General features: G+C 50.4%; 1 protein-coding gene across 1 annotated transcript; it reads left to right on the top strand.

The window, feature by feature from the left end:
• The first annotated feature begins 353 nt into the window (after positions 1–353).
• On the top strand, positions 354–15,911 carry C1R (complement C1r). The gene is given in 16 exon segments (XM_031650229.1): positions 354–2,186; positions 2,279–2,507; positions 7,415–7,607; positions 7,933–8,019; positions 8,339–8,398; positions 8,482–8,678; positions 9,000–9,047; positions 9,049–9,148; positions 9,256–9,377; positions 11,491–11,569; positions 11,921–11,947; positions 11,950–12,016; positions 12,018–12,056; positions 13,629–13,705; positions 14,728–15,194; positions 15,196–15,911. Coding segments are annotated over 16 exon segments (2,265 nt in total). The 5' UTR covers positions 354–2,001; the 3' UTR covers positions 15,484–15,911.

The raw sequence follows: 15,911 nt of genomic DNA, 5'->3' as shown, positions 1-15,911 counted from the left end.
TATTAATGTGCAGTTTGTTAGACAAGATTCCCCTTCCTTCTCGTCCTCTGATCTAGTCCTTTTCCTTCTCCCCTATCTTTTGTCTTTCCTGACCTAACAAGGCTGTGGTTCATATCCTGATCGCATCACAGACCAGCCCTCCATTAGGTTCAGTCCTCAGCTCTGACACACAGGCCTGCTGGAGAAACCCTCGAAGCGTTGGTGGATCTTGCACCTTCTGTGTGCCTGCTGTCTAACTACTGATGACTTGGTCACTGCCTGATGGGGAACTGCATCAGCTCTGTGAATTCTTGCAATCTATTGCCTGGGAAAGTGCCTTGCCATTAAACAGGTTCCCATAAATGGATGAACGGGGTTGGGGGCAGAAGGGTGGAGGTTGGAGGGATTAATCTAATAAGGGAAACAAGCAGAACAGCCTACAAAGGCGTAAGAACACAGAGGCCTGCTCTGCAGCCCAAGCCCCTCTATGGGGTAAAGTGCCATCAGATATTTGGTGCCATGGAGAGTTGATGAAGAAAGCCTTCCAAAAACAGTGAAATTGGTTTTTATTTGTTTTAACTTTTAGAGATAAGGTCTCACTATGTTGCCCAGGCTGGTCTCGAACTCCTGGGCTCAAGAGATCTTCCCACCCTGGCCTCACAAAGTGCCAGGATCACAGGCATGAGCCACCACACGCGGCCAAGAGCAAAATTTTTAAAGCAGGACACTATGGCCTCATGGACAAGAGAGTCTAGGGTCCCTCCTCCCTCCCAGGGGCCTGGCTCCATCTCAGAAAAACCAAGTGCCTCTTGCTCCACACCCGCACCCTCGGCTTCAGCCCTGGCAGTTGTGTTGAGCAGATGCTGAGGAGATGGGGACATTTTACCCCTTCCGCAGCCGCCCCAGAGGGTCTCAAACCCAGGGCTGATTTAGGGCTGCCCTGACATGGCCATCCCTATTCTATGTCCACGTGTCATTGACGGCTAAAGCAGGCCAGGGCCCCAAGGCAACCAAGCTCCTCTCTCTTCTGCCCACTCCCACGTGCCCTCCTCTGCCCCAGTGTTCCTATCATTACATCCTGGGCATGGAAACCCAGGCCATTCTTGGATCAGGGCTGTGGGTTGAATGACGGCAAGAAGAACAGGGTCATGGGAAAGGACAGCCCAGAAAAGAGAATTCACAACCTGTGGTCTCCCACTGCTTTGGTAGGAACCTTGTAAACACAGCAGCAGCCCCCCAGGAAAGTCTTGGAAGGAAGGAGAAGCTGATCAGATTCAGAGACTGAGGCATCTGGGTCTCCAACCAAGGGCTCCCCTGGCCCTAAAAAGTCAGACTCCTGTCTCCTTAGCCCTTTCCCTCATAGACCAGCAGGTGGCACCACCGACAGGGATTTCAAAACCAAAACTAAATTAAAGTGGAAACTCAGATCTTTTGTTTATGCAAATAGTTCATTCCCTCCAACATTCCTCTGGTAATGGTCCCCCCTCCACTCCACAGAAAACCCTCCCCTCCCTGCTGTGCGTGACGCGGCCTCCCTCTGCACACAGTGCACGAAGACGCTGTCAGGAGAGCCCAGGATTCAACACGGGCCTTGCAAGGGTGATGGGCACCCAGGAGGGAGGGAGAAGCCAGGGGAGAAGCCAGGACATGGGAGGCAATTCAGGGATACAGGGACACCCTTCTCTCTTCACACACTCTTCTCTCATCAATCCCACTGTGCACACACATGGACACACACAACACACGCCCCGTCCCTCCTCCTAAGGACCAGACGAGACCTTATACATAGAAGCCCATGCCATGGTCCTTTCTTCCCTCTGGGCTCACGGCAGGAAGCAGCGAGAGGAGGGGACCCCCTGCCCAGGAGGGGACACTCTGCCTGTGTCCCACACTCCACAGATGGTCTCTCCCAGACGCTCTTACTGAACCTGTGGGAGCCCTTTCAGAGACCCACGGGTGGAAACCCTCACCCTCCACTAACTTGTCCCAAGCCAGTCCTATTCCTGGAAGGGGAGGGGAGGGATGGGGCCAGGCAGGGGAGGAGGCTGGAAGGGGAGTGTGAGGGGAGTGTGGTGGCCTCTGGACTGGACACTGCCCTGGGGAGTGACCCAATGCAGCAGCTGCAAAGGCCGCCCTCCCCACCCAGGCACCCCTGCTGAGAACATGTCGGTGAGATCCAGAGTGGGCAGAGAGGAGGATGCCCAACGGTATGGCCATCTCGTCCCATGCCATGGCCACTGCCCACATGGCAAGAGTGCTGAACCCCTCCAACTCCAGACACTCTCTTTTGTTTTGGCAGGTGGCTCTTGTACCTCCTGGTGCCGGCCCTGTTCTGCAGGGCAGGAGGCTCCATTCCCATCCCTCAGAGGTTATTTGGGGAGGTGACTTCCCCTCTGTTCCCCAAGCCTTACCCCAACAGCTTTGAAACAACCACTGTGATCACAGTCCCCACAGGATACAGGGTGAAGCTCGTCTTCCAGCACTTTGACCTGGAGCCTTCTGAAGGCTGCTCCCATGACTATGTTGAGGTAGGGGCAGGACGGGCAGCAGAGGGGAGACAAAACGGGACCCTCTGGGATCTGGGATCTGTATGGCATGCACACCCCCAGACACAGCCCAGCCCCACAAGAGCTGATGGCCGACTGCATCTCTTAGAGCCAAGGGTTGCCCTGGACGGGGCACTCACTGGTGAAGAGGCCCGCAGTGAGCACTGAGGGGAGAAGCACAGAGTAGGGGACAGGACCTACTCAGGAAATTCACTGTCCACTGAGTCAAGAAAACCTTCCCCATCTGCTGTCTAGCTGAGAGCCTTTGGGAAACCACTGTGCCTCAGCTTCCCTGTCTCCAAGGAGAAGATTGGCGTGGCTGCCTGCCTCAACAGGAACACAGGGACATGAGGAGGAGAAATGTGTGCTCTGGCAGCACGGGAATAGTCTTCAGCAAGGACAGTAGGCTCAGAACCCTCACCTCTGTGACAACCAAGGGTACCTTCCCTGGCCCATCTTTCTCTATCCAGTAAAAATGAGATTCAGGGCTCAAGCAGAGCCTGCGAAGGTCCAATAACTACCATTCCCAGGAGACCCCCGGAGGTAGGAGGTATGCAGGAATAAGATTGTGGCTGACTGCCACAGTTACTACTTGAGACAGTTACTACTTGCGGCAGTCACTACAACAGTTACTAATGTTACTACTTGAGACCATCATTATGAGACTGAACAAAGGAGGACAAACATAGAAATGAAAATTTAAGACAAAAGAAACTGTTTTAAAGAAAGAGACCAAGGGAAGAAGAGAGCTCCCTGCTTCTAGTGAACAAAGGCCACAGACCCCGAGCTTCTACAGCCCTTCGTATTTATTGGGTAGAATGAGCAGGGAGGAGGAGATAAAGATTGGTCAGCTGCTTGATTGATTACAGGTTCATATTATTTCTTTTTTTTTTTTTTTTGAGACGGAGTCTTGCACTGTCGCGGCTCACTGCAAGCTCCGCCTCCCGGGTTCACACCATTCTCCTGCCTCAGCCTCCCCAGCAGCTGAGACTACAGGTGCCTGCCACCACACGTGGCTAATTTTTTGTATTTTTTAGTAGAGACGGGGTTTCACCATGTTAGCCAGGATGGTCTCGATCTCCTGACCTCGTTATCCACCTGCCTCGGCCTCCCAAAGTGCTGGGATTACAGGAGTGAGCCACCGCGCCTGGCTGGTTCATATTATTTCTAACAGGCTTCAGATATGCCCTGTAGATAATCACAAGAAACGCTTGGGGCATGACTGCCCTCAGCATTCCTTCTGGGCAGCAGATGCAGTGTGTCAGTTTGCCAACATCCTGCATTTATGAGAAGAGTTTGCTGTTTACTCATGTAGCCTCCAGTGGTATACTGAGTTGATCACCACCCTCACTCTTTCAGCCTCCAACATCTCTCCCTTTTTGTTTTTGAATTAATTTAGTAAAGGCAATTCCAGGCTGTGCAGCCTTCAATTGCCGTTGGTGGTTTGTTCCATCTTCACATTCAGATTCAACTGGCTCATAGCTCGCACTGCAGGAGCCAGGCCCACAGCTGGGATCCATGGGTCTCTCCAGTCTCTGGTTCCATGGTCTCACACACCTTGGGGCACCCACACAGTTTGTTCATTTCCTGTGAAAACACAAGCATACCCTCATCCGCAGTTAGTAAATCAACCGAAACAAAAGCAAAGGCTTTTGTGCCTGTAGCCAGGAGGCATGCTGTTGCTGAAGCATCTGCTCCACAAGCTGTAACTCAGCTTCTGCCTCTTTGGTTAATTACTGCGGGGTAAAACGTTCCACTGATAATGAGACAGGCTCTTTCCAATCAACAGAAGGCACAGAGAAAGCAAATCAAGGTTTATCCTTCTCGTGCAATAGCACAGCAAAGAAAACAATCTTCAAGATCTATTACCACAAGAGACCAATCTCTTGCTCTCGTATCCATAAGCCCACAAAACTTCTTTCTTCAATTTACACTGAACAAGTGGGTCTATTAGATGCCATGGGTTGTGATAGATAAATTTCCCGTGTAGTTGTACTTCCAAATCCCCGATTCCCTTGTTTCTCCTTTCGTGGAGAAGGGTGCAATTTACGGGGAATAAGCAACAATTGAGCAATATATTCTCCCTGGTTCAAAAACCCAAAGATCTTATGCCATTACCACTACCTGAGTTTCTGGTTTGTAATCCAAATCAACAACTCCTGGAACCACAGCAATGCCCTGTAAGTTAAGATGACTTTTGCCTAAAATTAATCCCATGTGTCCTGCTGGCAAAGGTCCCCAAAACCAGTGGGAATCTTCGTGTGTTTGTCTCCTCCAACTAATGTAACTCGTTCTCTGACTGGGAGATCGAATCCTGCACTTACAGGTGTTTCTGCTACTGGAGGGAGCTGGAATCAATGAGTCTCCAGAAACCCACCCCTGAAAAGGAGTTGCAACCCAGACAGGGAATGCCCTTATTGTTTGAGGTGCCCAGGTCCAGGCCCACTTCTCATTTCCCAACAGGGGTGGGGGGGGTGCCATTTTGATGAAACTTTGAGTGGTATTGATTAGCCCAATGATTTCCTTTATTGCAACGAGAGCAAAGGCCTAGCGTTTTTTTCTGTTGAGAGGAGAACTATGTTATCAGATTGCTTCTGCCCAGAGGTCTGACGGCATTCTCCTTTAAAACATCCAATTTTAGGCCGGGCGCAGTGGCTCACGCCTGTAATCCCAGCACTTTGGGAGGCCGAGGCGGGCGGATCACAAGGTCAGGAGATCGAGACCATGGTGAAACCCCGTCTCTACTAAAAATACAAAAAATGAGCCGGGCGCGGTGGCGGGTGCCTGTAGTTCCAGCTACTCGGGAGGCTGAGGCAGGAGAATGGCGTGAACCCAGGAGGCAGAGCTTGCAGTGAGCCAGGATCGCGCCACTGCACTCCAGCTTGGGCAACAGAGCGAGACTCTGTCTCAAAAAAAAAAAAAAAAAAAATCCAATTTTTCTACACTTATAACACTTTCTCACTTTAGGGCTTAACCCTTGGCTTCCCTTAGATCTGTCAGCTACCAAATTAGCCATTGCCTGAGTCAACACTGCAGAGCAATGAAGCTCGGTTCCCACATCTTGACAAGCTGAGAAAACCTCCCAAGTCCTCTGCACATCTCACAGGTGCCAGCACATGTCCACAATCCATGAAAGCCAAAGCCAAAGTTAGCCTTTCTGTAGTCACAAAAGCAGATGGTTCAAGCCAGTTTTTATCCTCCCTCTCCTGTTCACCACCCTCAATAGGTGCTGTAGGTGCGGCAAAAAATTAGCTCAAACCCTGAAATAGTAACAAAAAGATGGTACTTACCAAACTCCAAACAAAAGAGAAAAGAAATAACCAAATTCTTCCCTATGTTACCCTGATTCAAAAACTTCCTGTTCTCTGTACCACTTTAGAGCACTGATCTTATATTGCTGCTGGCAGACTTGTAATGGGGTTTCTCATTCGTCTGGTAGGTTTTAGGTTTTAGGTTTTTCTGGGCTTTAGTTTTTCTGCTCCAGCAGACTGTCCTCGCTCAAGTCCCTACAGGACCCTATCTGTCTCTGTCTGTCCCTGCAAGTTTCTGCCAGTCTTTTCTAGTCTTTCTTTATCCCTATCTGTCCCTGTCTGTCCCTATGGTCCCTGTTAGTTCCTACAAGTTCCTGCAAGTCCCTACCTATCTCCATTTGTCTCTATTTATCTCTATTCATTTCTATTTATCCCTACTAATCTCTATTTGTCCCTGCAGGCCTCTTCAGGTCCCTGTTTGTCCTTGATTGTCCCTGTTTGGGCGCCACTTGTAACTGACTGCCACGATTACTACTTGAGACCATCACTACAACAGTTACTAATGTTACTACTTGAGTCCATCATTACAAGACTGAACGAAGGAGGACAAATGTAGAAATGAAAACTTAAGACAAAACAAACTGTTTTAAAGAAAGAGGCCAGGGGAAGAAGAAGAGAGCTCCCTGCTCTAGTGAGCAACAGCAGCAGACCCGAGCTTCCACAGCCCTTCACATTTATTGGGTAGAATGAGCAGGGAGGAGGAGGTAACAATTGGTTGGCTGGTTGACTGATCACAGGTTTATATTATTACTAACAGGCTTCAGATGTGCCCTGTAGATAATCACAAGAAACACTACACTTGGGGCATGGCTGCCCTCAGCATTCCTTCTGGGCAGCAGATGCAGTGTGTCAGTTTGCCAACATCCTGCATTTATGAGAAGAGTTTGCTGTTTACTCATGTAGCCTCCAGTGGTATACTGAGTTGATCACCACCCTCACTCTTTTGGCCTTCAACATAACATGAAAATGGAACATCTTCCCCACCCAGAGGAATTGGTGAGTGTGCAGTGTTGGGGGAGGGTGTTTGGTGGCAGGGGCAAGAAGAGGTTGAGGAGGCTTTGAGGAGGAAGGAAGAGGGACAAGGCCATGCCTCCTGACACTGAGACTGGTGGACTTCAGGGCTCATGTTCAGCCAAGGGCATAAGGAGGCACTCAAGGTGTGAATGGTTTCATTAAGCCTAGGTGGAATCGGAAGGCAGAAAATAAAGTAGACATGTCTGGGCTCAGGGAATGAGGGGAGGGGAAAGGCTGGGTACAGACAACCAGGACCCCAGGGGAACAGGCTGCAGGAGGTGGGGATGGAGAATGACCTGAAACCTGCCAGAGGAGCAGAAAACAGGGAAGGGGTGAGGTACCCAGTGCAGGACAACACGCAAAGAGTGAGTCAGTGGGAGACTTGGGGAACAGTTGAAGGTCACATGGGGAAGTTTGCAGTAGCTGAACCCAGCAGGTAGTGACCAGCAGAGCCGATGTGGTGCATGATTCGCTCTGGGTGAGACCAGGAGGACCATCACTGAGCCACCACGTGTGCCACTCCACAACAGGTCTTCTTCCTACTCCTTGTCCTTCTTCCACCAGATCTCTGCTGATACGAAAAACCTGGGGAGGTTCTGTGGGCAACTGGGTTCTCCACTGGGCAACCCCCCAGGAAAAAAGGAATTTTTGTCTCAAGGGAACAAGATGCTGCTGACCTTCCACACAGACTTCTCCAACGAGGAGAATGGGACCATCATGTTCTACAAGGGCTTCCTGGACTACTACCAAGCTGTGGGTGAGTAGCCCCCCAGGGATCCCTTTTCTCTAACCTCAGCCACATTGAATGGAGGCCAAGAAAGGGAATCTTGAATCCAAAGAAGCTGAAAGCCTGGCTTTCCTTGTTCCTCCCCTCAAGAGAACTTTCCCTAATGAGGCCTGTCAACCTGGGCTCTGTCCCCATGGAGCAGTCCCCAGAGAGCTTTGGAGAGGCCTGGCCTGGAGGTCCAGGTGGCCTAAAGTGCCTTTGTCTTTAGGCCTCTGGTGAGTGACCTCCCTAAGATCAGAGCCACTACTCTGGTCTCCCAGCAGGAGCTTAACCCTCCTTCCTGAATGCCTTCCAGACCTTGATGAATGTGCTTCCCAGAGCGAATCAGGGGAGAGGGACCCCCAGCCCCAGTGCCAGCACCTGTGTAACAACTATGTTGGAGGCTACTTCTTTTTTTTTTTTTTTTTTTTTTTTGAGACGGAGTCTCGCTCTGTCGCCCAGGCTAGAGTGCAGTGGCCGGATCTCAGCTCACTGCAAGCTCCGTCTCCCGGGTTTACGCCATTCTCCTGCCTCAGCCTCCCGAGTAGCTGGGACTACAGGCACCCGCCACCTCGCCCGGCTAGTTTTTTGTATTTTTTAGTAGAGACGGGGTTTCACCGTGTTAGCCAGGATGGTCTCGATCTCCTGACCTCGTGATCCGCCCGTCTCGGCCTCCCAAAGTGCTGGGATTACAGGCTTGAGCCACTGCGCCCAGCCTGGAGGCTACTTCTGTTCCTGCTGTCCAGGCTATGAGCTTCAGAAGGACAGGTATTCCTGCCAGGGTGAGCCAGAGTGGTGTAGCAGGGAGGCAGGGGTTGAGCCAGCCAGAGTGGCCCCATGATGCCCTGCGGCTCTGTTCTCACAGCTGAGTGCAGCAGCGAGCTGTACACGGAGGCATCGGGCTACATCTCCAGCCTGGAGTACCCCCGGTCCTACCCCGCTGACCTGCGCTGCAACTACAGCATCCGGGTGGAGCGGGGCCTCACCCCGCACCTCAAGTTCGTGGAGCCTTTTGAAATTGATGACCACCAGCAAGTACACTGCCCCTATGACCAGCTACAGGTACAGCCGTCCTACCCCTGAAAGACCCCTTCCTCCTCTTCTGTCTGCATTTAGCTCCTCTTGTCTCAACTTCCTCCTGGATCCCCTGGCCAGCTGGGGCAGGAATTGGCCAACATCACCCATGGGCTGGGCAAGTTCCCACATAACTGGAATTGGGTCGTGGGGATCCCTTTCCACCTTCCCCTGAAAACACACATAAGGCAGGATTTCATCACCACCACCACCCTGGCCACCAGGCTACTACACAGTTGGCCCTGTGTAAAAATATCCAAGCTGGAAAAAAAAAAAAAAAAAAAAAAAAAAAACCTCCTCTCCTACTATATCTATGCCAATGGGAAGAACATTGGCGAGTTCTGTGGGAAGCAAAGGCCCCCCCGACCTTGACACCAGCAGCAATGCTGTGGATCTGCTGTTCTTCACAGATGAGTCGGGGGACAGCCGGGGCTGGAGGCTGCCCTACACCACCGAGAGTAAGGCTCCCTGGGGGCCTCCCTCAATGGCCAGCAATGGGGAAAAGGTGGGAAGAAGGAAGGGCAGGTGGCTCCCAAATAAATACGCCCTCTGGTCTCCCCAGTAGTCATCAAGTGTCCCCAGCCCAAGACCCTAGACGAGTTCACCGTCATCCAGAACCTGCAGCCTCAGTACCAATTCCGTGACTACTTCATTGCTACCTGCAAGCTAGGCTACCAGCTCATAGAGGTAAGAGCCCAGGGCTGAGGGGAGAGAGCCGGCCCAGCATCCCAGGGGGAATTCAGATGGTGGGTTCACAGCTGTGAGGAATTAGTCTTACCCCAGCTAGAGTCATAGGCATTTCAGCTGGAAGAGTCTCCTGGTCCACCAGCTCTCAAACTTGCTGCACACTTAAAACAGAGAGTTTACGACATCCTGGAAGATTGCTTGAGCCCAATCATTCAAGGCCCCTGTGAATAGCCACTGCACTCCAGCTTGAGCAATATAGCCAGACTCTGTCTCTAAAAAATAAAAATCAATCAATCAATAAATACTGAAGTCAAGGGCCCCCAGCAGAGACTCTCATTCCATTGATCTGGAGTAGAGCGTGAGCAACAAGACTATTTAAAGCTACCCAGGTGATTCTAACGTGCAGCCAAGTTTAAGAACTATTGCGCTTGTCCAATAATCAAGAAAGCTGGAAGGAACTGAAAGGCAGGGTGACAAGCATTCATCAACATCACATAGTGATTTTCTACGGCAGGGACTAGGACCCCAATCTCCTGCCTCCTGCTCCAGGGCTCTTTTACACATGTTGGTGGTCTCACCCCGGGCCCACCGTCCTGTCCTCAGCTCTGAAGATTCAGGAAGGAATAAGGTTTTATCCATGGATCAATCTCACAAAAGCTGGTAAACTAAAAATTATCTGTCTCTCTGGACAGAGACCCAAGACTGGACATCCCTTCGTTGCTCAATAGGTCCACACGGAAGACTTAATCAGAATCAAAGAAGAGACCTATGACATGTCCTTAAGTCATAGTTAATTCATAACGCACATTTTAAGGGTCTACTGTCAGGCACTGTCCTAGATGTGGGAGGTTCAGTAAAAAGAAACCCACAAAGTCACACAGCCTTTGTGGAGCTCACATTTGAATGTTGTATCAAGTCGAGTTCATCTGATGCATTGTTCTTTACTCCAAGGTGCTTCCATCTCCATCAGGAGAATTGGGTGGGTGTCCTGGGTCCAGAGGACTGGAGACTAACAACCTCTTTGCTCATATTACAACCCTCCCTTGCCTGCACCACCCACTGCCCTTACTTTTGCATTTGTCATTCACAACATAGAATTTAAAGCAAGTCACACCGTTTCTCACATTACCTACATTTTACTCAGACGGTCTAGTTCTCACACACATTCTTTTGCAACCAGGGCTAACTCTATGGGATGATTTTTGGTCTTTTTGGGTTTGTTTTGTTTTTGAGACAGAGTCTTGCTCTGTCACCCAGGCAGTGGCATGATCTCCACTCACTGTGAACTCCGCCTCCCAGGTTCAAGCGATGTTCCTGGATTCAAGCTACTCAGGTACCTCAGCCACCGGAGTTGCTGGAATTACGGGCAAGTGCCACCGTGCCCGGCTAATTTTTGTATTTTTGGTAGAGATAGGGTTTCTCAATTTTCCCAGACTTGACTCAAACTCCTGGCGTCAAGTGATCCACCTGCCTCGGCCCCCTAGAGTGCTGGGATTACAGGCGTAATCCACCGCACTTGGCCAATTTTTGGTCTTAGTAAAACTCATTCATATTGTCCAGTAACTTTTCATTTCAAAGACTGCCATTTCCTAGTCTTGTCCCTGCTCAACAGCAACAGCACTTCACATACATCAACGTCTCCAGCACCTTTCAACGGGGTGAGGTGGCTCTAGGATTTCAGGGAAGGCCTCTGTCCTTAGGAAAACTGCAACCCAGGAGAGAGAAAGTGCTGCAGGCCCGGAGGCAGGGGACTCCAGCCAGAGAAACATGGTTCTGCCCTAGAGCACAGGCTTTTGTTTTGATACAAAAAAACACTCAAACGTGGCTTGTGATTTTTTTAATTACAAATTGTGGGATTCAATTGCACCTCAGTGGGAACGGGCCACAGTCTAGAGAGAGGATGATCGGGTCTATCAATTAGTCCCGCTCTGACTTGCTGCAGTGTAGCTCAGTTCTCCTGTCTGTAACAGGCTGGGGAGAAGGAAGAAGGAGCCACATCCATGGGGGAGCTGAGAGATGTCTTTGTATTGCCTCCCACTCCTGTGTGGGAAGGGCAAGAAGGGGACCTGCATTGCCTCTTGGCACTGATGGTGCCTGTTCCTCTGCTCAACAGGGGAACCAGGTGCTTCACTCCTTCACAGCTGTCTGCCAGGATGATGGCACATGGCATCGTGCCATGCCCAGATGCAACAGTAAGTCACAATTCAGGGATATGATCCTGGGGACTTCCCACCTCCAACCTTGAGGACCTGGGCCAAGAAAGAAGGAGGCATCCAGAGTGTTTTCCTCTTCAAGACCCCTCACCCTGACTAACCTGCCCAACTGTAAATCTGCAGTGGTCCTCATCTCAATGGGATGGATGGGCTCTACCCAGAACTGAATTTCACACCACCCAACTCCTGTCCGTTGTAAGGGCCCTCGCCACTGACTATTTTTTCTAAGCCTCTCAACGTGCTCTGCAGGTAGACAACTCACACTCTCACCACTAAAGTTCCAGCACAGTCTTTTCTCAGCTTCCTCACCCCTGCCCCAGCCCTTCCAAGTCAAGGACTGTAAGGCCCCTGAATCTGCCTCCACACCACCACAATGGGGGTGAGTACCTACAAGGCCTGTATCCAGTACTACTGCCACAGTCAGCATGGCTATGATGGACTGTGCTGGCAGCAGGGAGTCTGAGCAAAGTAGGGACTAACGCAAATGGAAATTTTCTCCCTTCCATCCCCATCCTCTGAGATTTCAGTAGAATCCCTAGGGAATGCATATTAAGGTATCTGCCAGGGCACTGGCTTCAGGGGTCGAAGTGCAAAGAGGAAGTTGGTAGGGTCGAAGAAGGAGAGCTGGACAAAGAGTCCAACCACATAAATGAAGTCACTGTCACCACATCATCCCCTCTACCACCACTGCCTCCACCACATCCCCACTGCTACCATCACTGCCATCACCACCACTACCAGTAACAACACAAGCAACACTACCAGTAGCATCAATGCCAGCACAATCACCACCATCACTGCCATCACCACAATCGATACCATTATCATTACCAACACCACCATCACCACTACCACACCACCACCACACCCACCATTACTAACACCAGTGCCACCATCAACACTACCAACACCATCATCACCACCATCACCATTACCAACATCGTCATCACCACCAACACTAACACCACCATCACCACATCATCATAACCAACACCATTGTCAACACTACCATGATCACCACCACCATTACCAACACCACTATCACCACCACCACCATTGCCAACACCAACACTACCATCACCACCACCATTACCACCATCACCATTACCAACACCATCATCACCACCAATACCACCACCACCACTAACACCATTAACAACACCACCATTAACAACACCACTGTCATCATCAACATCAACACCACAATCACCACCACCATTACCAACATCAACACCACAATCACCACCAACACCAACACCACAGTCTTTGCCACCATCATGACCACTACAGCTAACTCAGTGAAACTCCCCTCTCCATTCTCCTCTCTCAACCTGGTTGTGATTTTTGCACTTAGTTTTACTAAATGACTCTCACTTATTAGTGGGTATTTTTCAAACTTTTTTTAAATATTAGAAATCACATGCATTATAGGTTTGAAACAGAAAAAAAAGGAAAAAAATCTGGATTATAAATGGTATTCATTGAGAGCTGGACTTTGGAGTCAGAAAACCTCCTGCACCTTGGTTCTGGCACTTAGAAGTTATGTGACCCTGTGCAAATTATTTAAGCTCAGCCTGCTCATCCACAATGAGGATAATAACACACACCTGCAAGTGTCACTATAGTGTTTAAATGAGATCATGCGGATAAAGTAAGAAGCATGGCACATTTTCAGCAATCAGAAGACGTAGCTACAATTATCATCTATGATTCCACGACTAAGACGCAATCACTGATAAGATTTTGATACATTCCTTCTGGTTTTTATGTCTACTTTCACAAACAGGGATCACAGCAAACATATATTAATGGTTAAGCATTCCGATTTTTTTACTTGACATTAAAACAAAATACAGGTCTAGAGCCTCTGAACATTTGACATTTTTTCCTTCTAGAGTTGAGCCTTTGACCTTTGGCCCTTGCCATGTTGTTCCTCCCTACCCCTCTCCCTGTCGAGCACACTCAGTACTTGCTGGCCTCTGCAACCTAATTTTCTTACCCATCACCTCCCAACTTGATTCTTGCCTCCTCTGCCCTCGGGGCTGTACACCTGCACAGCACAGGGCATTTGGAAGAATGAACAGAAGGAAGGGAAGATTCCTCGGTGCTTGCCAGGTGAGTGGAAACCCTCTGGGGTCATCCTCAGGATCGTTAGCAGCCTGAAAGTCCTCAGAAGCAGCATGGCCCAGAAAAAGGAGACAGAGGAGAGGAGAGGGGAACATACCAGGAGAAAGCGAGAGAGGGGAAGAGTGCTGAATTTAGTCCTGAAATGCCGGCATTTTCACTAAGCAGATGGGAAATCAGAGAATAAAAACAACAGAAGACACCCCAGGAAGAAATAAACAAGAACAAGGGGCAAGACGTGGTGGCTCACACCTGTAATCTCAGCACTTTGGGAGGCCGAGGCAGGCAGATCACCTGAGGTCAGGAGTTCGAGACCAGCCTGGCCAACATGGTAAAACCCAGCCTCTATTGAAAATACAAAAATTAGGCCGGGCGCAGTGGCTCAAGCCTGTAATCCCAGCACTTTGGGAGGCCGAGACGGGCGGATCACGAGGTCAGGAGATCGAGACCATCCTGGCTAACATGGTGAAACCCCGTCTCTACTAAAAATACAAAAAACTAGCCGGGCGAGGTGGCGGGCGCCTGTAGTCCCAGCTACTCGGAGGCTGAGGCGGGAGAATGGCGTGAACCCGGGAGGCGGAGCTTGCAGTGAGCCGAGATCGCGCCACCGCACTCCAGCCTGGGCGACACAGCGAGACTCCGTCTCAAAAAAAGAAAAAAGAAAATACAAAAATTAGCCAAGCATAGTGGCACATACCTGTAGTCCCAGCTACTAGGGTGGCTGAGGGACAAGAATTGCTTGAACCCGGCAGGCAAAGGTTGCAGTGAGCTGATATCACGCCACTGCACCCCAGCCTGGGCCACAGAGCAAGGAGTCTCAAAAAACAAAAATAAAAACAAAAACAAGGAGAAGAGCCTGTCAATAGGCCAATGAAGGAAGTGTGGAGATGGGAGGAAAAAGAGAAAAGAGACAAGTCAAAAAGAGAGGGCAAACGGGGAGCTGGCTGGCCGCAGAAGGAAGAGGTGGGAGACCCGGAGCTGACTTGCCCTTGTCTTCCCTCTCTCTCCCTCAGTGTGTGGGAAGCCCGTGCACCCTGTGGAACAGAGGCAGCACATCATCAGAGGGCAAAAAGCCAAGATGGGCAACTTCCCCTGGCAGGTGTTCACCAACATCCACGGGCACAGGGGCGGGACCCTGCTGGGCGACCGCTGGATCCTCACGGCTGCCCACACCCTGTATCTCAAGGAACACGATGCACAAAGCAATCTCCCCTTGGATGTGTTCCTGGGCCATACAAATGTAGAAGAGCTCATGAAGCTGGCAAGTCACCCCATCCGCAGGGTCAGCATCCACCCGGACTACCGTCAGGATGAGTCCCACAATTTTGAGGGGGACATCGCCCTGCTGGAGCTGGAAAATAGTGTCACCCTGGGTCCCAACCTCCTCCCCATCTGCCTCCCTGACAACAAGACCTTCTATGACCTGGGCTTGATGGGCTACGTCAGTGGCTTTGGGGTCATGAGAAGATGGGCTCATGACCCTCAGGCTTGTCCACTGCCCTGAAGCTGACCGAGATCAGGAGACCTGGCTCCGGGGAAAGAATAGGATGGATGTGTTCTCTCAAAACATATTCTGTGCTGGGCACCCATCTCTAAAGCAGGATGCCTGCTAGGGGGATAGTGGGGGCGTTTTTGCAATAAGGGACCGGAACACTGATCCCAGATCCCTTCTAGCCCCTCCTGGGCTGGTCCAGTTTGAAGTAGGTTCCTTCGCTTCAACTCCTCTTGACCACTGGACATTGTCTTTCCTCCCTGGCATGAGCTGCTGACCCACCAGCCCATTTTCTTCCGACCAAAGAAAAGTGACAATTCACCTTCTTTAAAAAGCTAACTATTTTCCTGAGTTTCAGAAGAAGCGGACATATGTTCCCAAGTAACTTGCAAGGTACTATGATGGATACCCTTTAAACACAATGAATGACTTTCTAGCCCCTCTAGGACCTGGTGACGAGCTCTTCCCAGCTCTGAAGTCTCTGATGATGATTCATTTAGATCTTCCCCCTGCCATTCACCCAGAGAAATGACCTTGCAGCACAGTCAACGATCCAAAACCCATACCCGTCACGCTGTACAAGGCGGCAGCAAAGAGGGAAAGTCTTCACCGATACCTCAGCCCATCAGCAAGGGCAGAACCCAAACAGACTGGTGATTCTCCGAGAGGGAGGAACTTTCTTTTGTGTTACTTATCAGATTCCAG

The sequence above is a fragment of the Papio anubis genome, chromosome 9 (genome assembly GCF_008728515.1).
Source record: "Papio anubis isolate 15944 chromosome 9, Panubis1.0, whole genome shotgun sequence".
NCBI lineage: Eukaryota > Metazoa > Chordata > Mammalia > Primates > Cercopithecidae > Papio > Papio anubis.
The sequence above is the reverse complement of the archived record's forward strand: the minus strand, read 5'-3'. Positions and strand labels throughout refer to the sequence as shown.